The 24,935-nt window shown below is 45.1% G+C and overlaps 1 protein-coding gene across 1 annotated transcript; it reads right to left on the bottom strand.

Annotated features, from left to right (window-relative positions):
* Positions 1-208: 208 nt before the first annotated feature.
* Positions 209-23,911, bottom strand: LOC137148947 (ectonucleoside triphosphate diphosphohydrolase 2-like). The gene is made up of 9 exons (XM_067542182.1): positions 23,801-23,911; positions 15,691-15,808; positions 10,414-10,564; positions 9,654-9,813; positions 8,049-8,276; positions 5,983-6,255; positions 4,560-4,655; positions 2,681-2,815; positions 209-1,714 (listed from the first exon to the last, which is right to left on the bottom strand). Exons 1-9 carry the CDS (start codon positions 23,909-23,911, stop codon positions 1,496-1,498), a joined length of 1,491 nt encoding a protein of 496 aa, XP_067398283.1. The 3' UTR covers positions 209-1,495.
* Between the last annotated feature and the right edge of the window lie 1,024 nt (positions 23,912-24,935).

Here is a 24,935-nt window from a genome sequence, read left to right as displayed (position 1 = left end):
ACTCCTTGACTTATTAATAATCTGACTTAGATTCACTTAAAATATTACTATAATCAACACACTTATTTGTTTGTCTGATCTAAAACAGTGCACGTGGATTGAGCGTGTGCAGAGACCTCACTTGGACTGACAGAGCTGGTGCATACCAATTTCTTTGATAAATTAACGGACAAATGTAAATGAGCTTGCAGGGTGCAGTGTACTGCAAGACAGCAGTTCCCGGGAGTGGGGGTGTTTGCCTATCCCATGAGTGGCTGGTCAGAAGCACTCTTTCACTAGGTCAGGGACCAGTTACTCACAGGAGGCTGGGCGTGGGCTGATCCAGGAGTGGGTGGTTCACACAGCAAAGCCGGGTAAGTCGGGGCCCAGGAGTGAGGAATTGGGGTGACACAGCTACACACCAGTCCAGATTGCAGTGGGGGAACGTCACAGTGACACCCAGCCCTTCAGTGTTCTTAAATTACCTGGCTCTGCTCCCTCAGGGATGATCACACTAATGTTATTGGCATGGATTGTGCTTTCAGGGTTGTTTGTTTTATTGTTAATAGCCTTAAGAGTCTTGTTATGGCAGTAAGAGCATTGGCTGCTACCCAAGTTCCTTTCTTTCCACTTAATACTGGAGGACAAAAATAGATTTAGTTGGACAGAAAGGGAGAAAGGCACAAAGAGACTCATATAAATATTAATCTGCCAAGATTACCAAAGGAAACCTATCTTTGTTCACAATGGCTGGAGATAGGGTATGGATGGACGTAACCTGTGCTGGAATATGATTGCAGTGTTTGTCTGTTAGGACAGACAATGAACAATGAAACATTGTGGAACTCAGCACAGGGGGAGTGCCAGACAAAGGGTGTTTTAAAGTTCAAGGATTTTTAAAAATGTTCTTTGCAGTGTTGTTGTAGCTGTATTGGTTCCAGAATATGAGAGACATGAGTGAAGGAATATCTTTTATTGCCTTCAATTACTGAAAGGGGCATGCTTCTGAGCTGCACAAAGCTCTTCTTCAGGTCTCTTCCTCCTGAAAGAAGAGCTCTGTGTAGCATGCGGGCTTGTCTCTCTCACCAACAGAAGTTGGTTCAATAGAAGATGCTACCTCACCCACCTTGTCTCTCTCAAATTTTGAAAAATGGCCGCCTGATCTGGATGATGTTGGACAGGGCTGGAACTTCTGCTGAGCAGAGGCAGAATCTTGACCATGAAACAGAATGTAACATTCTATACTCACAATAAAAAGCAAAGCAAAAACAGCACAATTTAAAATGCTGCAGTCTACTAGCAAATGGAATGAGCCCAGCTTGCCAGCTAGCTGGAATCCCCGATATACTGCAAAACAAGGTCCGCTATCTCTACAATGCTGCAGTCTAGCAGCAGGTGGAAAGCACCCGTTAAATCTCAGAAGTCTCACAGGAGAATCTTTTGTCTCTTCTGGCCAGACACTCTCTTTATCCTGTAACTGCCCTCTGCTGAGAGCTGACAACCCCTGGAAAAACAGTCAGAGTTCTTCTAAGATGCCATCCTGCCTGTTGTCCTTCGCCATCACACGATAGGCGATGCGTGCGAAAGAGCCAGTGAGCAGCAAGACAAAGAGGATGAAGAGCAAGGGCCAGACCCCATATTCGATCCCTTTCAGGAATCTCAGCTTATCCTCTGGGATGGTATTCGTCAGATTCAGCATGTACCCAAGAGCCCAGCCAGGTGATGTGTTACCAACCTAGTGAAACAAAACAGCAGAGGAAGTGTGGGTCCATGGCAAAGGACTAGTGACAGGTGACGGTCAAGTCTGGAATTTCAGACAGACATCTTAATGTCCAGACCCAAAGCTTAGTTCATTTTATCCCAGTTTCTTTGATCTCAGAATTGGGTTAGAAGTCTCAAGAGACCAGGCTTTCTCAAGAGGTTACTAGTTCCTCCAAGACACTTCTGCTTCCAGTCCTGGCCAAAGGCAGGAAGGGCAGAGGTGTGACTTTTTTTTAAAGATGTGTCTAACCAATCTCCCCTCTCCTCTAGAGAATTCAGAATCTGAACCCAAATTTCACAGCTGGCCCCAGGCTCTGTGACAGATCATGCTAGCTCTCTAGATGTGAACACTCCCAAGCTTTGCAAAGCATTCAATAACCAGAAACGGATTAGGATTTTTTTTGGTCTCAGGCCCATCTTTCAACTCAGAAAACCACAAAGTTGTCCTTCTGCTCTTTGTTTTAAATTATCTTCAGGCCACCTTCCCTGATCTACCACCTGGAATGGTGTCCTCTGCCCTACATCACACTGCATTCCAACAGATGACTAATTGCTCGATGCCAGGGTTGGAATTTTGACCCATTCATTCATGATGTCTGTCACATTTTGCAACAGTGACTGACAGAGAGTATCATCTTTCTGTGGGTTAGTCGATGGTCCTGCTTGTCAAACTAGTGACTTTATTTTATTAAAATATAGCACTGGGGTATAGCCGCATAGCTCAGGTTCTGACTGTTTGGGATCCATTTTTTGTTTTATCCAAACTATTTTTCCCCATCACTTTTCCTTGAGAGGAACTGCTGCCAGCCAGAAATGCCAGCATCTGTGTAAGTTATCACAAAAAATAGTCATGGGAGAGGACATACCCCTCCCAGGTACTTTTATTTACCTCACCAAAGAGATATCTATTATCTAAAGCATCACATACTATATTACTGACCTTCTCCTGGAATGTAATCTGGCCAGAGCTGTCCAAGTCAAACAAGTATCCCCTTGTACTTAGATGGTAGATGAATGTGGATACATAGCAGTGATCAGCGAGTCTGTCTGGTCTCATCTGGGATCTCTTGCTCAGCTAATGGCATTTGCAAAAGAAGTTAGACAGGTAAATATTCACTAATTGCATTTCCGAAGCCTCTTAGTATGGTAAAACCCAGCCCTTGTGGCTCTGTGCAACTGGGCGGTGAACTGCAGCAATGCTCAGGAATGCTCTCAAGTGTCTTATTTATGTCTGTGAAGTGAATGCTTCCTGCAGCCTGCTGAGTGGGAGGCTTTTCTTTCACAGTCAGAAAAGGGAGTGACCCTTCTTCATCCAAATCACTTAAAAAAAATTATTTGTCTTTTCAAAGCAAAATCTCTTGAATTCCCAAGGGAAGGATCTACATGGGCCTCCTTTGTGTTGAAGGACCTCATGTAATGGAGTGCTTCATGTGGGAGAGAACTAGAGGAGATGATAGTTTTGAATGGAAAGAAGAAGAGTAACAGGAGATATAAGTATGTAAAATACAGAGAGCCAGTCAGGATCCCCTTTCTACTCCTGAATACAAAGGAAGGAGCACTTGATTAAATGAGAAGCACAGGGAGAAGGGCTTGGATCACAGCACCCATGGGTGATTTATCTCTTCTGCATAACACTGTACTGATTATATCAAAGTCAGGGACCCTATTTGTTCAGCACAATTTACTTATTGTCCAATGCTGAGCACTCAGGAAGCTACAGAACAACTACAAAGCAGTGATAAAAATGTAAAATACAAATAGACAAATGTAGACTGGACACATTTTGACATTTGCGGGAGATTATTTTTTTTTATAACCTGGGATCTCACAGAGACGTCCCAACCATACAGTACAAAACAGCCTATGTGCCTCCCCTGAAGATAAATCCCATTCAAAGCTTGATGGCACCTACATGCCATGCCAGCCTAAACCGCCGAACCATTTGGGCCACATCTTGCTGGCATTAGCAATGAGCGGGAAACATTTCCACCAGGAGGATACGCACAATGGCTAGAATTCTTAGAAGGACTCAAGCATTGGCAATCATGGCCTGATTTTTAAAAGCGCGCAACCTGTGCAGAAGTTGGGTGCTGAGCTCCTCTGAAAGCCTGGCCCTGATTGTGGGTGTTCAGCCCTTGGAAATCTGGTCCTGAGCTTTTTCAGAAACCTGGCCTGGCTAGACCAAGCAGGACTTGTTACACTTAGCTGTTGTCAGAAGCTGGAAACAAATCCAGGCCATCGAGAAGGTTGGAGAGTGTGTCTGCTCCTAGTACTTTCTCTCTCTCTGCCTTAAGGTGGAGCAGGGGCTTGTGCAATGCTTTACGAAGCGTACAAGGAAAGGCTCATCATACCCATCCCCACGGTACCATGTATGGACAGGTGATCGCCTCATGAGCTATACAGACAGAGGCAGAATAGTCCCTGCCTGCATGCATGGAGACAAGAATAGCTCCTATTGATAAGGGCATCCGACAAAAGAGCCAAATAATAAATCAGCTGGGCTTGCTTCTCAGTTGCACCAGTGGAGTCACTCTGCTCAGCCCGACTGTGACCAATAGCACAATCTGGCCCACTGAGTTGTGAGATGGTTTGGGGCTAATTTTGCATTCACTGGATCCCATTTCTTGAAAGTCACAAGGCTCTGGAAATGGGCTAGATCTTTAACCCAGCACCCAAGAGAACCCCACGACCTGCTTTGCTGTGGTCACCTGCTGGCAGAGCTTTCAAGGAGAACTGAAGGTCTGAGACAGGTTTTAACCCTGAAAGCTTTGCCTGCCTCACTTATCCCCACCCATACAATTGGATTAGCTCTCAGTCACCTCTTCCATAGACATCCCACAGAATGAGTCGACTGCCTGTCCCAGGTCGGTAGATGGCATCATTTTCTTCACAAGGTCCAGGGCTTCAGAAATCACCTAGAACAACAGCAAAAATCATCATTAGAAAATTCAGCCCATTTGTAGGATGAATAAAGCAAGGCAGTGACGTGATAGTGTATATGCATGTTTCCAGAACTCTCCCCCCAATACGTCTGTGTTTGGTAGCTGTGTCTCCATGACATGCACCAGGAGATCAAGCAGAATTCACTACACCTGGTTATTGAGCAAAGTTGCAAACAATAGAAATGTCTCTGGGAAGCTGCTTTTCTGGCCGTTAGCCCAGACTAGGGCAGCCCTTGTGGTCTTCAGCACCAGACCCCACCTGGGGCCTGCAGCAGCAGGGAATCACTGGGCTGCAGAACCATCCTGGACATTTTCCCAGCCCCTCTCACTGCTAGCCTTGAAATGCCTCCAACGTGCCCCATGCACCAAGAGTCCGGTGGGGGCTCCCTGTGCCAAGAGTAGGGTAACTGGTTAATCTGGTCCTCCAGCTATCACATTGAATTACTTTCCCTTGTAGCTTGTATGGTAAAGATGTGGCTGCAGCTGCTAGACACAGATCCAGAGCCTAGGAGAGAGTCTGGTCTCATCTAGCACCTTTCACGCTCAAGCTTTCCAAGAACTTGTTGCAGGCAGGTGAGTGAGGTACCAGCAGTACAGTAGCTGCGGCAGTCATTTGTTCAGCCCTGTCTCCCACATGACTCTGGACACTAGAACCTGTGGTTCAGAGAGGCGATGTTGGGCAAAACATCAAAGTCTTTCCCTACACTATGTTTAGAAAGTGCCAGAGGATCTATAGCTTCCACCTGGACAATAAGGAAATATGAGAAAGAATAGCACCTCCAGAAACACAGCACCCCACTCCCCTGGTACTTCATGGCAGGCTCAGACAGCATAAGCCTATGTTCCACCGTGGCACTTGAAGTGAAAGCCTTCTAGCCTAGAGGTCTACTGAGTAAACCATGCTGACACACGTGATGGCTGTCTGGTTCGTTAAATCCGTGCCCACTTAGACACTTGAGAGCTGTCACTAACCAGAAAGCTACCACTGTGTGGAACCTCATAGTGGGGTACAGTCAGATCCTCTTGGCTTGACAGTAGATCTCTACCATTTGAGCTAAAAAAGAATCTGTTGCTGTTATTAGTGTAGGTCCTATGACACACAGTTGAACAGGTCTCATTCCATCCATTAGAGGGCAGCGCTGCACACATATGCTACCCAGATCAATTCCAATTCCACCAAGCAGAGGGCAGAGTACTAATACACACTAGTCAAGCTTTCAATATTTATTAGATGTTGAGCTCCGTCCATCTCTTACGAGCACCATGCTTAAAGCACGCCCTAATGTAATGGAGAACTTACCTGAAATCTAGTTATATTGGGCTGGAAAACTTCATTTGGGGAACACTGTGAGAAGACGCAAAACGAGGAGGAATTGAACAAACTTCCTATGAGTTTCCTGCAGGCAGAAGAGTTGCTGGAGCCACTTATATGAAACACATCTTCAGAGGTAGGTGTTCTTAACACAGTGCTACTGGCAGTGCAGGGCCCAGCATGCACAGAACCAAACCGAACTTCCCGGGAATAGGAGAGAGGCCAGCAGGGATTAGACACATTTGTCACATAGCCATGGTCCTATAGGGATAGAATAAAACAGGAGTACAGAGAGCGAAAGACAGTCCTGGAGTCGGAACAGGACTTTTCAAATGACAACAAAATACAACGAAACTAAGGAGAGTTTGGATTCAACATGCCAGTGTTATAATAGAGAAGGGTGGATTTTAAAAGCTTTGCATAAACCAAGCCCCCAGCCATTCATATGCTCATCCAAACTATCTAACCCTCTGCAAAGTTGGGGCTTAAATTTGCATGATACTGAATATTCTCAGCTCCCGCAGACTTCAGTGGGAACTGCAAGTGTTTTGGCACCTTGTAGGACCGGGACTTGCGGGTGGGAATTTCGCAAACATGCCCCTTGTAAGATTCCTAGTCCTTCTTGTCAGACCAGAAATACAGCTTCTCTGACCCTCCCCTTCCCAGTGCAAAGCAGACATGCAGACACACCGGGAAGTTAAAGAATTTTCAAAGGTCAGATTTTTATCAAAGTTTCAAGAACAGGCCACCTGAATTTGGGATGAATGTTCAGTTCATATTTTATCCCAATCAGTCCAGTCCAACCCTAAAGATAAGAGATCCCTCTGCCCAAACTCTTTTCATCCTTCTGAGACTGGGGAGACACCACTGGGAATTTGGTTAATTACTATGCTGAAGCTCTCAACACACTGATTCTTTAAGCTGACTCAAAATGAAGAATCATCCAGTTGTTAGACCACTAGCTTGAGGTGTGGGAGACCTGGGTTCAATTGTGGCTTTGCCACAAACATCTTGTGTGACCTGGGCATTTCACTTTGTCTCCCCGTGACTCAGTTCCTCATCTGTACAATAGGGAGAATAGCTCCACCTTACCTCCCATTAAAGATTGTGAGACGCTACTCAGATGCTATGATAATAGGTCGTACCATACCTAGGACTAGCATTTTGGGCTGGAAGCCTCATTTCCTGATGAGCCCTTTGCAGGCATGGCCATGTAGCAGGTCACTGAAGAGCCAGTATTTCTGATTCCCATCACTCCATGGTAACACAAATGGGGCAGAGCAGGTTTCTCTGCAAGAGAGAGTTAAATCTGGGCCTAAAATGAGGGCAGCTCCTCATAGGGAGATGCAATTGATTGGTTCTTAGCCTGTATGTGTGTTACTCATACATACGATACACAGTGTCCATACTGCCATGTATGCAGTACACATATCGCTCAGAAGCCATGAAGTAGAGATAGGCTTGGCAGAATTCAATTTTTTAATATATATATAATTTTGTGGGGGATATTGATGTTTATTTTTAAGCATTTTTTCTATTTTTAATTTCATCTTTCACAGTTGCAGAAAATTGGGGGGGGGGGACGACAGACAGTAATTATTTAATGGCAGTAGGTGTTGAGATTCAAAAAAGTTAAAGCTTTATAGCTGTTAAAAATACAAATTGTCACCATCACATCCAGATGTACAAAGAAAATATCCTTAAACCAAACTTTAATAAGTTCTTAAGCAGCGTTTTTCTTACTTCGTCTATCCGTAAATGTCAATTATCATCAATGGAAATATTTTTGTGTGGGTACGGTGAAATTGACATTTAATGATAAAAATATAATCCTTCCAAGCCTAATTATATGTCTGTGTTCATGCCACAGACATGCATTTTATGCACACTATAAACAATGCTTGTATCTTATGCCTGTATACTCATAAGCAACCCCCTGCATTAAAGATGGTGTCTGAGATTACCCGCCTATGTACATACATTGCCATAAGTTATATTCATTTAACGTTACAGCTTTGAAGAAAACATGAAGCACCTGAGTATGATACACTCACTTGTATGACTTTCAACAGCAGCCTCTTGAGGAGCTGGTCCCTGCCATAGCACTGGAAGTGGTGGGTGTAGACCCTGTGTGCTTGCCCGTACAACTGTAGCGTCACCTCATTCTCAGGAGCTGTGCTCCTTTCTTTGATCTTGAAAGTGATCTGGGTTGAGGCTCCTCCTATGGTAATGACTCCGACTGTTCTCTTCCTGGAACGGCTCCATCGTCCAGTCCAGCCGTACTAGATAAAAGGGAACCAGGGAGGTAGATTTTACAAATAACATCCCATACACCTGAGAATATCTGAGCTCAGATGCAGTGAATAGGAAGGAGCTGGCAAATCAACACTACACCTGCCCCTGTCAGATGTGCCAGCCACTGCCTCTGCAGCCCCTGCCATTTCTCCCCATCAGCAGCTTCCCTTCCTTCAGTTTTCTGCTGAGATTTTCTCTCTTGCTGCTATTTCTGTATTGGTGGCAGAGGTATCTGTTTGAATAATGAGAACAATAGGCAGTACCCACATTAACATGAGACCCAGTCACCCATGGAATTTTCCAAAGCTTTACTGCACATCTAGCAAAATCAGCTTCCCACTGGAACATGGGCACAACCTTTAATCCCTCACAGGACATCTAGGAGTCTCAGGTCTTTACACTGAATTGTGATTTTTGAATCAAGCAAAGCTGTTAAGTGATGCCACACTGTGCAGCCAAATGAGTATGAACTGATATAATCATTTAGATTCTTGGAGCAATTTTGTTTCTGGGATGGATCTTGTGTGTTTGCTATTATACCCTTATCCAGCGCTGCCTGTTTGGGAATGCAGGGTTCTGTACCTGTACAGCCTTAGCACAGAGCAAAATAAATTGTAATGAACTGGCTGGAAAGTGAGGGTGCATGGAGATCGGCACAACACTGCCCTCTACTAGGTAAAGTCAGAACTGCTCACAGCCTCAGTACTACCACGGCTAAAGGAGATTTTACCTGAGCTGAAATGCTAGGGGCCTGTGCTGCTGGAGCAAAAAAGATCTGAATTCTGTTCACTGTCTCCAGCAAGTCCTGAGAGGTAACTGAACAGAACCAAGTGACCACCAGTCTGGAACAACAATGAGGAAAGCTGGTGGTGGTTACTGTCTGAGCAAGAGCTGCAAGACTAAGGGTCACCTTGGTTTTTTTGTTTTAAACAATCCCTGAATCTTAGGCCAGATTTGCTTCGGCTCACAAACTCTTTTAAATCCTGGACAAATTTTCATGTGAGTTATGGTGCAGAGAGCAGCACGTACACATCTGTAGAAGCCTATGCTAGGGCAGCCATTCTTTTAGCCTGATTGTAACAGTTTGACCCCTTCCACACTGGCCAGCCAAACGCTATTATAATATAGACTGGCCGTAATTGAGTTTAAGCAGTGTTTAAGAACTGTTTGAAAACTGTTGGAAGCCCCATATTGGCAGAACCCTAACAGTCCCTTCACTAACTCCACTTTATCACTCTTTACTCTTCCAGTGCAGGTCTTCTCTCTGTTATGCTGATGCGGCACTGCTGAAGTCAGTGGAATCACACCAGTGGCATGGAGCGGAAACTCATACAGGTGTCCTAAGCCAATCCTATAGCCTTTACCTTGATGAAGTTCTCCAGGAGATAGTTAACAGTGATCCAGCCAAACACCTCCTCGTTTTGTCTGGACAGAATTTCTGCCCCTTTGAAGTCAAAGGGGTACAACTTCAGCGTGGAGGTGACAGCAGTAAGCAGAGTATCCGAGACAGTGGGACTGGTGAGGCTGGGTGAAGAGGGAAGAAGCACATTAGATGATAAAGGCCCTAAGAACAATCCTCAGGGAGAACAGCCTCAGTACTTCTGCTGTGATGCTCATTTTGGGGGTAAGACAGTATAACAGCTATAATACGGCACCAACCAACTGCACTGATCACCAGCTTGGTCACACTGCTGGAGAGGAGCACACACAGGTTGTGCCCTGGGGAAGCAAAGTGTAAGGTCTTAGAGAGGAAGCATGGTTCAGTGGTTAGGGAACTAGGCTGGAAATTGGGAGACCCAGGTCCAGATCCCTGCTCCACCACAGACTGTGTGACTGTGAGCTAGTCAATCCATGGGACTTAGACACCGAAATACCTCTGTGGATCTGTGCCTCCACTCCTCATCTGTGAAATGGGGACAACAGCACTCCCCTCCCTCTCAGGGGCGCTGGGAGGACCAATAAGTTAGACTGTGATGTGCTTAGATAACGGAGGCCACCTTAGTACCTAAAATGCTTTACCTGTCCAGTGTAGTCAGGGATGAACCACGTTATAAAGCAGAGATGGGGAGGCTAGTTTATAAAACATGTGCCATCGGCACCTGGGTAACTGAAACCTTGACTCACTTCAGCAGCCTCACGCTGGCCGTGGCTCCCAAATAGATAGGAGTTTGCTCATGCTGTCCGACGGGGATTTCCTTCATTGCCTGGCTCAGGCATGGCTTTAAGCTGTTCCCAGCTTCCCACGGGGATCCTGAGTAGCTGGAGATTCCAGGCCCTAAGGTCACAAAAGAAACATAAGAAATATTACGACAGTTGGGGGGAGGGGGGAAGCCGTTAGCCACAGAGATAAATGCACCTTTACAGATATAAGCAGTTCTGTGCAGAGGTTAGGCTTTACTACAGCAGATCTGTAAGGTGATGAGTCACCTGTGCTAGGCTCCAGCCAATCCACAAGCCAGGAACTGATCTGGTGACACTCAGGGCTTGTATATAAGCCTCACAGGCGGAAGAGCATTCATTCTGCTCAATGTCATTTCACAGCTTGGAACTCTCGCCTGACTGATAGTGGCAAGAAACTCCCCAAGCTTTAACCTTTTCCAGCCCTGTTTCTAGTCCTGCTCCAGCCTGGCTCCCAATCCAGCCTTGCTCCAACTCTTCTTGCACTATTGATTCTGGGTCTGACCCCTGGTTCTGACCCCTAGGCTCAACTACCTTGATTCTGACCATCCCCATCACGGTTTCTGACAAGGTCAGACCAGAATCCTGCCTCCAGGAATGGCCAATACATGATGTTTCAGTGAAGAGAGAGAAAAAGTGAATGCATGTAAATGCAACACAATGCACCGAATTAAACTAACAGATGCAAATCTGCCAAACAATGTTTATCAGCCATAAACTACGTATATCAGCCATAAATGACACACATCAGAGATCTGAGAGAGACAAGTGGGAAAGCATGCAGCAGACTGAGCTGAGGCTGACTGTCAGATTCCTTCCTCATGTTCATAGGGAAGTTTCTGCACTGTCATTATGGTTGCTATCAGCAGTTGCACCGGAAGTCTTTGTCTAGGAGGCTGTAGGAAGTGGTCAATGCATGCACCATGACAGTGCAAAAGGAAGATTCCTGGGGCTCTTCAATTAGATTTTTTTCAGAACAGCCAATGTGTCCACTTCCCAGACTGTGGCCACTTGCATAGTTTATCTTAAACACTCAAGATGCTTGTTCTGTTCTAGGACCTCAAGAGAAAAAGCATCTTCTCCTGCTGAGCTCAACTCCTTGTTCAAACCCCAACTTCCATTCAGATATAGGTGCTATTTGTTAGCAATTAGCATGCACGGCATTTTACATAGCAGCTAGAAGACAAGCTCCTTGCCCAGTGCTTGTTCCTCTGAGGCACTGTCTATGCTACAAACAGTGCTGCCAACTCTCCTGATTTTATCGCAAATTCCCAGCTCCTGGAGGAATGTGACTGTGTGGTAATCTCAGCTTTCATTGTGAAAAAGTAAGGTTTTGGCCCACATGGTTGTGGAGAAAAGCTTGAAAATGTGACCTCCGAAAGGCTACAACACCAGAAGACAAATAAAAAGAACTCAAGTTGTTATTTTAAAAAATGGAATGATTTTTTGGGCCCAGGCTCTTGATTTTTGAATGCTTGAGGCCGGTAATGCTGAGATAACCAGATAATTGTGGTTGCTGCCAAATGTCTTCTTTTTTCATATTCTTTTCATTAAAATATTTATAACAAAATTTCTTTGAATTAAACAGCCAGAGCTACAAATATTCCACCTAATTTAACATGACTATCGAATGCCACACAGGCCTAAACAGTGTAACAATTAATATATTGTTAAGCATAATGTGGTGTACCTTCTTTAGAATTATACAGTACTAGCTAAAACAATGGATTGTCATGTGGGATCTGACGTATGGCCACTGAAGTCAATCTGAGTATGGCCCCAGTTCAGGAAAGTATGTGCTTAAAGTTAAACTTTTCAGATTTTCCCAGTTTTGCACTGAGATAACCATGGTTCAGGACCAAAGCAAATGCAAAAGATCAAGCTCAGTGACAGCACATGGCTGTGTGGTGAAAAAAGTTGCTGTGTGGACACCATGCAACTGCGTTGGTTGTAAGTGGGTCAGATGACTATCACAGTGAGTCAGCGGCAGAGGCGGGGATACTAAATCTCTAGCCTGATGCATTTTCTATTAGCACATTTGACAATAGTGGAGACAAGACTAACTGTTGTGGGACTCATAGACCTCCTGAAAGCTATTAGTTCTTGTGTGTGAGTTTAAGTGCTTTCCTGAATCAGGGCCTATCTGAGTCCCAGTCTATAAACAGTTTAGTAGCTTCCTCCGTGTATTCATCAGGCATATATGTTTAAGGTAGTTAATGAATTCTTTCTTGCAGGTTTCAACAGATGGGTGTTTCCCAGAACTCAGGTCCCCCACAAATATAGTGTTGTCATCAGTAATTCCAAGCAGACACAGCACTACTGTGTAGTTCCCATCATTTCATAACAGACTTGTTAAAGTTGGGACCAGAAAAAAGAACTTTGGGTGAAAGCTACTTGCAACAGCATAAAGCAGTTCTGGGCAGATCATAGTTTAAATGTAATCAGCTAAGCTTTAGATTACATTAGATCCTGTACATTAGATCTTGAGAAGTTGAATCCAGTAAACTACATTATCTTATTCTTTCCAATTTCTCTTTTCTACAGAGTGTCACACAAAAATGTTAGACTTTCTGGACTCTATTAAACATCTCCACTGTTAGGATATTATAATTCAGGTGCCCCTTGCTCAATTCCCTTAAACTTTGGTAGAAAAATTCTATCAAGGCCTAAAGCCTAATCTACTAAATCTTTAATCCAATCAACCATTGTTTACAGATTTTATAGGGGGACCAAAATCAGGCTTAAAATGGAAACAGTGCAAATATGGAGTGACTACTGCTGCCCTTGTGTGTCTATGATCAAATCTGTTTGTTTTATTCATAAGTTTTCAGTCCTACTGCTAGCCCCAGAACCAATGCAGATATGGGAGAGCAAGGTGGATTCTAATCCACCTTGTACATCACCAACAAAATTGTCAGCTAAATATCGTTTGAATTACAGAATTGTTTTCCACAGACAGTGGTGTAAGAGGCAGAAGAATCGAAGATGGATTTTCAAATCCTTGGAGGAGTTCGCAGAACCAGCAGTTAGAAACAACGTCTTCATTTGATATGAAAAACCATCCACAGTCAGTTTTATGTCTATCTACATTACAAATTTAACCCATCTTGTAAACAGCTAGTGGCATGGATGGATCTGAACATAGTTTGTGTTCACAGATCACACAGTTTATCTAATGACTTAGGTACTTCCCCTATTGCGGTAGCATCTGAGCAGCACCTCCCAGTCTTTACCGCCTTACAACAGCCCCTAAGGCATAGCAGGATTATTATCTCCATTTTACAAATGGGGAACTAAGGCACAGATAGGCTAAGTGATTTGTTCAAGATCACTGTCTTGTTGCAGAGTAGAGATTTCAATCCAAGTCTCCCATGCCCTGGGCTGGTGCCCTAACTACTAGACTAGCCTGCCTCTCTCTAATTTCTGTCCTTCATACTCACTGGCTAAGCCTACTCTAGGAGCGCTTTACTAGAATAGACTGGCAGAGCACTCCTAATATGGATGCAGCTAGCCTGGTAAAGCTGTGCTTTGTGCCGGTAAAGTAAAACCACACACCCACACCCTGAGCAAAACTAACTAAACTGGTAAAAGCGATTTTTCTGGCATAGCTGCGTCTAAACTAGAGGTTCAGCACAGTTGTCGGTCAGGGATCACACCTCAGCACACCTCTGACTGAGGTCTATGCAGGCAGAAGTCTATAGAGTAGACCTGGCTTCCATAACATTGTAGATAACCATGTTTCTCCCCTGCCAAGGGCCTATGCTGGCACGTGGATATTTGCCTGTAACTGGTTCAGCACTTTGTTTGTGTGTAGATGGGACCTCCTATCTATGTCTGCACAGCTGGTTTGGCCAGTCTTCCTCCTTCCCAGCTGCCTCGTGTGGTAAGGCATCCCAGAGTACACTGCTCCACATGCTGATGGGGCTGCCTCAAGGTGTCTGCCCAGCACTCCTTTCTCTGCCTCTGCTGAGGCACTATGGGATAGCTGTTCAGATTTTTCCCAGCATGCACTGAGATGAACAGGGTTCAGCCACAAAGCAGATGCAGAATCTAAAGCTCAGTGCCAGCACATAGCCGTGTGGTGAAAAAAGTTGCCGTATGGACGCAATTCAACGGCTTTGGTTGTAAGTGGGTCAGATGATTGTCCCATGCTCCTATCAAGAACATAGTTGTACTTGTGATATTGACAGATTTCACACTTTATAGAGAATAAGTGAGATGGGATGGAAACAGAGCTCACACCTCCTTTGTCAAATCAAGTGTGAAGGAAGTGGACTTTCACACCTTGGTTGCTGCCATGTTTTAGCTAGAGGCAGTTTTCTGCAGGGCTCGGTTAAGATGACACCAAAAAGTCTTCTTTGCAGTGAAAAGGGCTAGAAACCTGATTTTGCTGTACATGAAAGATGCAATCTTGCCAAAAGCGGATACAAGAACTAATAGTTTTCAGTAGGTCTAGGAGTTCCACAACAGTTAATCTCGTCTCAACTATTGTCAAAACGTGCTAATGTGAAGTGCACAGGCTGGAGATTTACTACGCAGCTCTGTTGCTGACTCACTGTGACATCTTCAGCAGGTCCCTACCTCGCTGTGTGCCTCAGTTTCCCCATCTGTAAAGTGGGGGCAAAAATTTTTGCAAAGTGTTTTGATATCCTTGGCTGAAAAGCGATCTATCTATCTGTGAGGCGACTCAGAAAAATCTGGCAGCATGGTTGCCGGTATCAGCAGCATCCTGATCTTTCTCTGTAGACCTGAGGAGCTTGCGAAATCAGGCACAGATCCTGCAAGCCACTTCCCATGGATACAGAGCCCCTTAGAGTGGTTGCAGCACAGCGTGAGCTACTGAATTGTTCTCAAACCCAATATCTATTGTTCCCATAACAGCCGACACACAGTACCACTGACACCAGATCCTGTTACCAGTGAAGAGACAATGCCATAAACACAATCAATGCCACTCCTACCAAGACACACTGGCCTCTCATATGCTTCAGCCAGTGCCATTTCATGGAATAGGCAGTTCCACTTAATTTTCCACCAGATGTTTCAGTCATAAGACAGAGCAGAAACAGCTTCCTGGGTCTTTAGTTTGATGGGGATTTATTTGCATCTCATAGTAATTCTTCTGTGCAGAGTTAGGAAAAGGGTATGTGGGGGGAAACGACTATGCAACGAAATGCCACCAAAGGCACGTGTCCATGCATTAGCAGCAGACAGCCGTCTTACCTTGCACAGTGCAGGAGCTATGTTCACTGATCACCCCGGTATTGTTCTCTTTGCTGGCCGACCACTGGTATATGAATAGGGCAGTGTGGGATGGGCCAGCATCCAGCACGATGCCATACTGAAAAACAACACAACGGTCATAAATCAATACACCTCTGAAGACAGGTATTTGCACACTGGTTTGTTATTGTGGGGCTCCTTGGCCTTGTAACTTGTCGTGTCCCTGAGAGCATCCCCAGTGCTCACCGGTGCCAGGTCATGAGTTTCAGCTGTTCTGATCAGTTCAGTGTACTCCAACTCACAGATGGCATAATCTGTATCTAATAGGTGGGATGTAAGAAATCACTGGAAAACGAATAACTCACTGACCATGAATAGTCTTCATGATGTATGTATGGGCTGTGTATTAAGAGTTGTGGATATATGCTGGAATTATGACTAAAAGGTGTTTAGGCCAGGCACATCAGGGGGAGTTACTACACAACACAGGTCTGCCCTTGGCAAAGGAATGTGTTTACTTCTCTGACCAACTCCGTCACAAGGCAGAGACAATAAAGGTCTATCAACATATTAGAAAACAAAACTAATCAATGTCCTATTGTTAATCAATTTGGGTTTTTATTTTAACTATAAACCGGCTCAGTGCTGTGTTTGAAGGGACGGGCGTATTTACCCCAGTTAAGTTAATAGGCTGTAATTCACTTTTGTCTCTTTAAAGACGCAACTAACCTTATTATTTCTCTGAGTGATCCAGGAGAGGGCTGGCCACTTCAGAACACACGGTTTTGGTGAAATTCAGGTCTGGGAGTGTGTTGGGGTCACCCAGCACTTGGTTGGTGGAAGCAGGGTGGGGCTCTTCTGCCAGAGTCTGCGTTCCTGATCCAGGGATGTACAGTGCACAGACACTCCGGGTGTGACCGGTGTGCTTATCTGCTGGCTGCTGGCATCCAGGCTGTGAGCCACAGCAGCAGGGCATTGAAGCACCCATTGTTACCAGCTAGGTGGTGACACAACCCCTGACTAGTCTGGATTGCACCCCAGAACATGACACTCATATGGATAGACTGCAGCATTTGATTTTAAGTACAAAGAAAGGGAGAAGGAGCCATGGGAAGGAGGCGTGGATTTTAGCTGAATTCTCTGTGTCTGCACACATGCAGAGAACAGACCTGTGCAACTTAGAAGAACCCAGAAACAGCCAAGAGTAGGGTGTGGCAGTTACTAGATAGGCTCAGTAGCTGTTTCTGCAGCCTGTGCTGAGGGTTTCCACTGAGGGCAAGCAGTCTTGCAGGTTTCATACATCCAGCGCCTGACAGCAGAACTAATCAGAGCTCAGTGGGGGCAGGGTCCTCTAGGAGGAGCTGGCGGCAACCTGTGGACTTTGCGTGGCTGAATAATATAAGGCTAAGGTGCATTTGCTGTGTGTTCTAGACCTTCGGCATTGCTCCTTAAGAAGTCGCATGGCATTCTGTCTCTGAGGTTTAACTCTGCAGTATATTTTTAAAGTCCTGAACAGACTGGCCCGTGCTTCAGCAGAGCAGAAACCTGAGGAGCAGCAGCACAAGAGCATATTCATTATTCATAATATTATCTCAGCACCTTCCTACCCTGTTATACAAGTGTAGACCATGCCCACTTGGCGTGGCCCTCTGCCCCCTTCTAGTATGTGAGTTGATGAGCCTGCGTCAGGGCTAGCTAACAAAGACAGGACTTTTAGCTCGGACAGTAAAGGCTTTAAGATCTAGAGGTCCCAGTTTCAATCTCTGCTGCCAACAACCCACCCAGAGGTGTTGGTGTTATACAACCATTTCAGAATCAGGACTCAGGCTGCAAAAAATCCAAGAGTATGGCTTAAATCATGAGATATTACAAAATAACACGTGGGGTTGTTTTCATTCTGGTTTCAAGGCCCTTCAGTTTCACTCAGGTCACATTTTCAGGCTTTTCTTTACAACAGGAAGGCTAGAAACGTATCTTTATTTTTAATGAAAACTGAGATGCTCACGTGTTCACATGATTCCAGCAGATAGGGCTTAAAAAAAACCCTGCCAAATAGCAGAGAGCAGATAAAATCACGAGAGCGGGCAGCAAGTGGAGAGCTCCACACATGAAGAAATGTGTGTTTTATAAGCACTCTGAGGGAGTGTCTATTAGGTGTTGTTTGCCAAATGCATCAATTGTCCAAGGAAAATGTCACCATCAAAGTAGTTTTCAGGCCCTTTTCTCCCTTCAGAAGTTTGTAATAATCCCATAAAAGCATAAAAATAAGATCTACTTCAAGCTTCCTTAGCGGGAATGTTTTCACCTCTATCAAATATGCACTTTGGTTTGTTACTGTAGGGTTACTCACTAAGGAGGGCTGAGCTGTGCACAGTGCTTTATGGTTATAATTAAAACTTGGTGAGTACTGCAAGAAAATTCCTGGCCATTTATTCAAAATTTGAAACAGGATTTGAACACCAAGTTCCTATTGAAAGTGGAGATAAATTGGGTGCCTAAATCCTTTAGGCCCCTTTGAAACATCCCAGCTTCAAAGTCTAAAATGTGAATTCTGAATGCTCAGAGTAATAGTCACTAAACAGTTTTCCAGCAAGCCACAGGCTCAATTCTGTTTGCATATAATATTCACTGAGGGCCTGACTCTCATTTACACTAAAGCCATTCTACACTGCTTGAGTCGTTAAAGTGAGATAGATTTACAATTACTTTAAGATCTGCATTTACACTGCCAGAGCTGTGTAGATCGGCCTTTGTGTAAATCAGAACTAGGCCCTGGATAATTTTTGAATGAACAGATTCATGGAAATGGCAATCTATTTGCAGACAAGTCACAAACAGAATGAAGGGCTAAATTTGACACAAAATATCTGCTGTGAATAGTTTCCCCAGCCCTAATTATAAAGCTGTTAGTGAGCATTTGTAAAAGGCTTAGGATGACAGATGTGTAGAAGTGCTAAGTATAATTCCAATCAGTGCTCTCACAGTTATAATAGCGAAAGTCAGCCGGTAAAAGTTACACAAGACTGTTTCATTATTTTATTGCATTCCCCCTACTTGAGGGCATGAAGACTGCTTAACTACATGTCATAAATAGATTTGGGCTTTCAAAAGATTTCCCATACCACCTTGGGCTGAAACCAAGACTTTTGGGGATTGGCATGAAAAACCAGCAAGAGAGACCCATCCTAGACTAGTCAATAGCCTGATGGGGAGGGCATTTCCTGGGATGTAGAAGACTCAGAGGTCTCCCATATTCCAGGTGAGTGGCCTTCCCACCATGTTATTGGCTATAATGGGAGGACTCCCTCCCATCCTGGACCTGAGAAACTTTCTCCACAAAAGTTTCATTGGATCTTGTCCTTTCCCATGAAAGGTTTCGGTTTTCACGAATCGGTATTTTTCAACAAAACGTTTTACGAAAAAGTTCTCGACCAGCTCTAGCCAGAAGCCCTGTGCTGCTAAGGGGTCATTGTCAAAGGGCAGGGCATCACTCCATCCCCTGCTGTCATGGTGACGTTCTGAGGTCACACTGAGTAGCCAAGTGACAGGTAGGCACTCCTAGGCGTCCACAAGTTTGTGACAGCGTGTATACCCCACTTTCACATGATAATAACTGCCCAGAGCAGCAGCTACTAGCTAGCTCCCAAGCAATACAAGGGCTTGCTGTAACTAAACTGCTAATAGCTGAACACATGCTCTCGCCAGTCCACACGTCCATCCTTCAGCCCCATTCGTTCACACCTACCAGACATCTACTAGCCAGAGGACTAAACCCACTAGCTAAATGCCATGACAAGAGATACTGTTCCAAGGCAAAGTACATGGGTGAAGCCAGCTCTCTCCTCCACCAGCTGCTGGGAAAGGGGCTGGTGCTGGAATTCCTGTCAGGTGCTGATTTGCTCAGGGCTCTTTCGTATCTGTCTCTGGGGAGCAAATATCTGATCACTATTAAGCCATCCCCCTCTCTTCTGGGCACTAGAAGGAGTTTTGTCTGTTTCCCACTTGGTGCCTGTTGATAGCTATGAGGGAGTGTGGGGGCGGGGGCTGGGGCAGGGAGAATTACTGTTAATCTACCCCTGCCTTTGCTTTCTCTCTTTCCCAACCTTAATCTTTATTTTTGAATCAACCTCCGCCCTGTAAATAGTTTCAGCCTCACTGCCCTGGCCAGAGCTACCCCAAGCATCAGCAGAATGAAACTGACCTGATTCTGATCAGTTTCACAGGTACCTGCAAGGTTCTAAATAGCAACAGTGAAAACTGAGGAGTGGTCAGTTTTCCTTCATTGAAACCTGGGAAAGCTCTCAGCAGCAACAGAGAAACTGGAGTTGTCCTGCTGCAGACTCAGGCAGGCTTTGCTTCCTCAGTTACACTCCATTCACATTTATAGGCTCATCTTTACAAACATAATGGCTAGAAACCTTTTTTTTAAAATGAGAACAATCATCATCATCAGTGTACATGCAATGTACCCAACCATTTAATGGCGCCATCAGCAGCCAGGTGGAGAGCCAGTAGCCCACCATCAAAATAAGTCAGTGGGCACTGGATAATGATATGCGACAGTCTGAAGTTGACGGCAGCTGCATTGCGGGTCATTAGAAAAACCCCATTTAAAGAGATTGGCGGCATACTTGCCTTATTCGAAACCTGTTCAGAGATGACCACAGGTGCCTTGGCAGATCAAAACTCAGTGGGCAGATGGTTGGGTAAGTGACAAGAGAGTGATTAATGACTGTCATTGCTGACCACTTGTTGTGCCAAACAGATTTCACCGTCATGTCCTGTGGTGGCATGAATGACCGAAAAGAGTGTCTAGAAGGGTGGGTGGCTGAAGAGGTCTGCATACCATGGCAGGTCGCTATTTTCACAGGTCTTGGCCAGCAATGTGACAGAGGCTTTCTCACCGTGAATGTGGGGCAGTGCTATGTTATTAAGTATCAGTAGCCATAGCAATGGAGTTGCCAATAAAGTCCCAGTAACAATCCGCATAAGCTTTGTTAAACTCTACATCAACCAGCTTCATGTGAGAGAAGCGATACCAGACAGAGCACAGCATTCTGCCATTGAATAGCAGAGAGCAAGAGCTGATGTTCTAAGCATCCAGGCACTTGCAGCCCAGGTTAAACTGGCCAGTTTTCTGAGCAGATTGTGCCGAGGGCTGACTTTGGCTGCCATCTTCCTCAAGTGGTTGCAATACGTTAATGACCTGGCCGATGTCACACTGAAGTAAACCAGGTTTGGATCATGCTGCAATGAGAACATTGATTCTCCAAAAGTTGACAGCACTTGTCTGGAAAAAGCTTCCTACTTTTCATGGATAAGTGGATTTTTCAAATCCTGCCTTTTGAGCAAAGACTAGATGACCTGAAAAAAACCCCACCTTCCTGTTTGCCATCCACTGAGACAGTTGCATTCAATGGGAATGCTACGGCTGTTGCGAGCAAGGTTGAAGTTCTTGGAATAGGAAGGTGTAGGGCCCTCGGTTGCAGAGGTCCTTACTGCAAGAGCTCATGATCATGGTCAAACCAAACAGCTGTTGGGGTGTTCGAATGAATGCTCACAAACACTTTTGCACTATTTAGATGGCTTTGCTCTTGGCTACAACCAAGGATGGATCTAATGCAAAGTATTTTCATATCCGATGCAAATATATCATATATATCATATATCAGATTAGAGGTCACTGGAGCATGGTACCTGTACCTGGCCTTCTAATGCTGTTATAGGGAGAGCCCAAGCTGTTAGCAGTCCTGACCAAATGCACGCCTGCATTCACACCCTATACACCATTGTAATAATCTTTGTACAGAATATGTCTTGTAAAATATCATCTGAAAACTAACAACTCACTGGTCAATAATATCATGATGAAATGTGTGCAGTAACAGTATATATAAAGTTACAACCATAAGCTGCAATTAGATCTGAAATGTGTTTACCAGACAAGTCTGGATAAATCTGTTTCTCAAGGATGGAGGACAAAGCTGACACTTCTAGCTAGGTGTCATCAAAGCTGATGGGCCATCACCTATTAAGTGGTCATTCTTTGTCAAGGAATGAACAGATCTGTATCATAGCAAACAACAGTGTGGAATCTTTTTCACCACCAGACTCCTTGACTCCAACCTCGCAGCAGGAATGAACTTTATCTAGGGGTAACCTTCAGGAAAATGCATTTCCAAAGGGGCCTGAACTATAATAGTGAGTCGCAAAAACACCTCAAGTTGTCTCTCCCTAGCCATATCTCTTCTTTTCACCTAAGATGACAAAAGAAACAGCCTTTGGACTTTGAGAGAGGATCCTGGCCTGAGAGTTTGGTTCTCAATGTTACTGTAAACGTCTTGAACCAAGCCTAGTTTGCTAAGTTTAGTACCAGGAAGCGTTTTATCTTCATTTTTCTGACAGCCATTTCTGACTTTAATGTCTTATACTTGTACTCAGTTAAAACCTATCTCCTTGTAATTATGCAACCCTTCTGCCAGACAGAGCCGGCAGCAGCAAGGGCCGGGTTCTCTATCTAGGGGTTCCTCTCAATGATACAGCACCAAACCGGCTCGAGCCCTCACCCAGTCACCTGGGAATTCACACACTATCCCCTGGGCACCCCCAAAAGGCAACACTTCCCCTCTCACAGGCACAGAGTCTGAGTGTAGAAAGTAAACCTTTTACTAAAAGGAAGGAAGTAGCACAGCACTGGTTTGGGAAAACACTGGCTCCTACCACCTGCGGATCCCCTCTGCTGGCTCCCGCTGCCTGCCAGACATGGGCCTCAACTGGCCTCCTCTGTTGGCTCCCGCCACCTGCGGGCCTCCTCTGCTGGCTGTCAATCTCTGGTGGTTTCCCAGCTCTAGTGAGTTTCAGCTTTCAGCAAGTTTCAGTTTCCAGCTCTCAGTTCATGGGGCAAACCCTCTGCTGACACCGGAGCACTGTCCCTGCTATTTAAGAAAACAAAAGACTCCAAGAGGAATAATTAATTCTACCTTTTAACAGTGGGAGGAGATAGTCAATCCATCCCCTGAAGACAGACTTTAATCTGGGCTGTTACAGTCTCAGCAGGAAGACCCCCAACCCTGCCCTGATTGCTCTTACAGTGCGCTAACATCCGAACGCCCCCTTTGTTGAGTTCTGTTTAGATGAGAGTGAATCTTTCATCAGAACAGGCTAAACACAGTTCTGCTGCTTTTGTTCATACCATAGGAGGACAACATTTCATTATGTAAATAAAGTGCCACCCCCTTTCAGTTGGCTGAGTAGGGGAGGGCCATTCAGATACACAGAGCTTGCTTACAATTAAATAAACTTGTTTTATTCTTTAATCAAAACTAATCCAGTGTTGTGAACTGTGTGGGTAACTCCATTTAGGGTAGCAAACTATTGTATATTGATCCTCTTAGAGGGGCATTGGACCTAATTATATCTGGACGGTCCAGGAGAGGGCAGAACACACATTTTGGGGGGAAATCAGGGACTGGGAGCGTGTTGGGGTCACGCTGCAAGGGGTAACCAAGGTTTCTTGAAGCCAGTGTGTGGCTGGTGTCTCCTGACAGGCTGCTAGGGTCAGAGTTGCTGGACGGGGCTCTGGCTCTACACAGACATTCAGGGTGTGACCTGCAGGCTGTTTGTGAGGATCCCAGGTTGGAAGCCACAGCAGCAAAGCATCGTGAGGCACCCCAGGTAGCAGGGCAGTGGTGACACAGGCCCTCGCTGGGCTGGACGGCACCCTGGAACGTCTTAGCAGTAAAGATACTGTACAAAAAGGAAGTTTGCTGATATTAGTCCTTGTCGCAGCTGCAAGGAGTCATGCCAGAGAGCGAGCTTTGTGCTTGTGGTCCTTTGAAGAGGGAGGGCCAGCACTCCTTGAAGTTTGCTACTGAGTTAATTTACTTCAGAGTACAGCGTGTTGCACAGCATAAAACGAGGCAGTTGTTAATGATTTGGAGACAGTGGTACAACAGATGCAATAATCCCAAAGTAAAAAGACAGGCTCCCTTGAACAGGGTGACCTGATTAGACCGTGATGTATGAAATATTCTGTGCTCGCTGATGTCAATATTAACCCTGGCACACCTCATGCCAGGCTAACCCCACCTCTGTGATAGCCATTCCTTACCTTGCACCTGGGAGGGTTCTGCACATCTTTCGTGGTGATACAAAGCAACAGGATCCCAATCAGCCCAGCTAAAATCACCAGGGAAGGGGGAAGAAGCTCACGCCAAGACATCAGGCTCCTTCTCCTGCTTCTGCTGAACAAAAGAGGAACCTGTGGAGCAGCAAGCCCAGAGATGGTACGTGAAAGTTAGTTTCAGCCTTCAGGGGGGGGAGAAAGGTGGAGTCAGATGCTGGCTTTCAACACAGCTCAAGCTGCAAGACTGTGACATGCTGTGTGTAAAGTGGTTTCCTCTTTCCTACCAACAAAGTGAATAAAAATATGGCTTTCTGCTTCTTTCGTGCCTCAAATTCTCAAAGACATTAATAATGCTCTGGATTAGTATCAGCCCCCATCTGTAGGTGGGTCTCTTTCCCTCTGCAATTGTAGGAAGAGCTTATTTTATGCCACTTTTAATTGACACCCGAAAGGCAAAGACACGCATTCTCCTTTGAATTGGCATTGCTGCCTCCTTTATGCGCAGATTATAGTGTGCACAGGAGACTAGATGCATTTCTGTGCTTTCTAGTATTTTCTATGTAGAGTAGAACTTTGCCCAAAAGAAACAAAGTTAAAGTGCAGAAAGTTAAGGGGACGTTCAGCAGAGAAGTTTGTGCAAGCAGCACAGGATAAGTGTTCAGAAATAGCTCTGGCATCAGTTCAAGAGGAACAGAACTACCTCAAATGAATGTGGATCGCGATGGTGGCAGAGGTTTATGGCTCATGAAGAGGGGAAAACCAAGGGAAAGAGTAGGAGTGGTGGTGGGCCAATGAAGTGCAAGTAGTGATCTGAAACAAGAAAATGGTTCATAAAGAAAAAACATAAATCCACCAAGTGTGAATGAAAATGAATGTAAAGAAGCAAAGCAAGCTACCAAGTGGGCAGTGAAAAAGTCCAAAAAGAGCACCCTAGATGTCCTATACACCGAGCTTTTAAATGACTCACATCTGGCTGGCAAAAACATCTACAGCATTGCAAAAATGAGACACAAAAGGAAGGAGGATGGTATTGCAGTACCATTTGTAAATCACACAAATGTAGGGCTGGAAGGGACCTCGAGACGTCATTAAGTCAGCCCCCTGCACTGAGGCAACACCA

The sequence above is a fragment of the Emydura macquarii genome, unplaced genomic scaffold (genome assembly GCF_026122565.2).
Source record: "Emydura macquarii macquarii isolate MOO-44397 ecotype Brisbane River unplaced genomic scaffold, CSIRO-AGI_Emac_v2 contig_691, whole genome shotgun sequence".
Taxonomy (NCBI): Eukaryota; Metazoa; Chordata; order Testudines; family Chelidae; genus Emydura; species Emydura macquarii.
This window is presented reverse-complemented; position numbering and strand designations above follow the sequence as displayed.

Coding starts and splice junctions, on each gene's coding strand:
- LOC137148947 (XM_067542182.1), bottom strand. CDS start 23,911: ATGTCTTGGCGTGAGCTTCTTCCCCCTTCCCTGGTGATTTTAGCTGGG. Junction 6,256..8,048: donor TGCTGTTGAAAGTCATACAA/GTGAGTGTATCA, acceptor CTATCCCTATAG/GACCATGGCTATGTGACAAA. Junction 4,656..5,982: donor CCAATATAACTAGATTTCAG/GTAAGTTCTCCA, acceptor CTGTTGTTCTAG/GTGATTTCTGAAGCCCTGGA.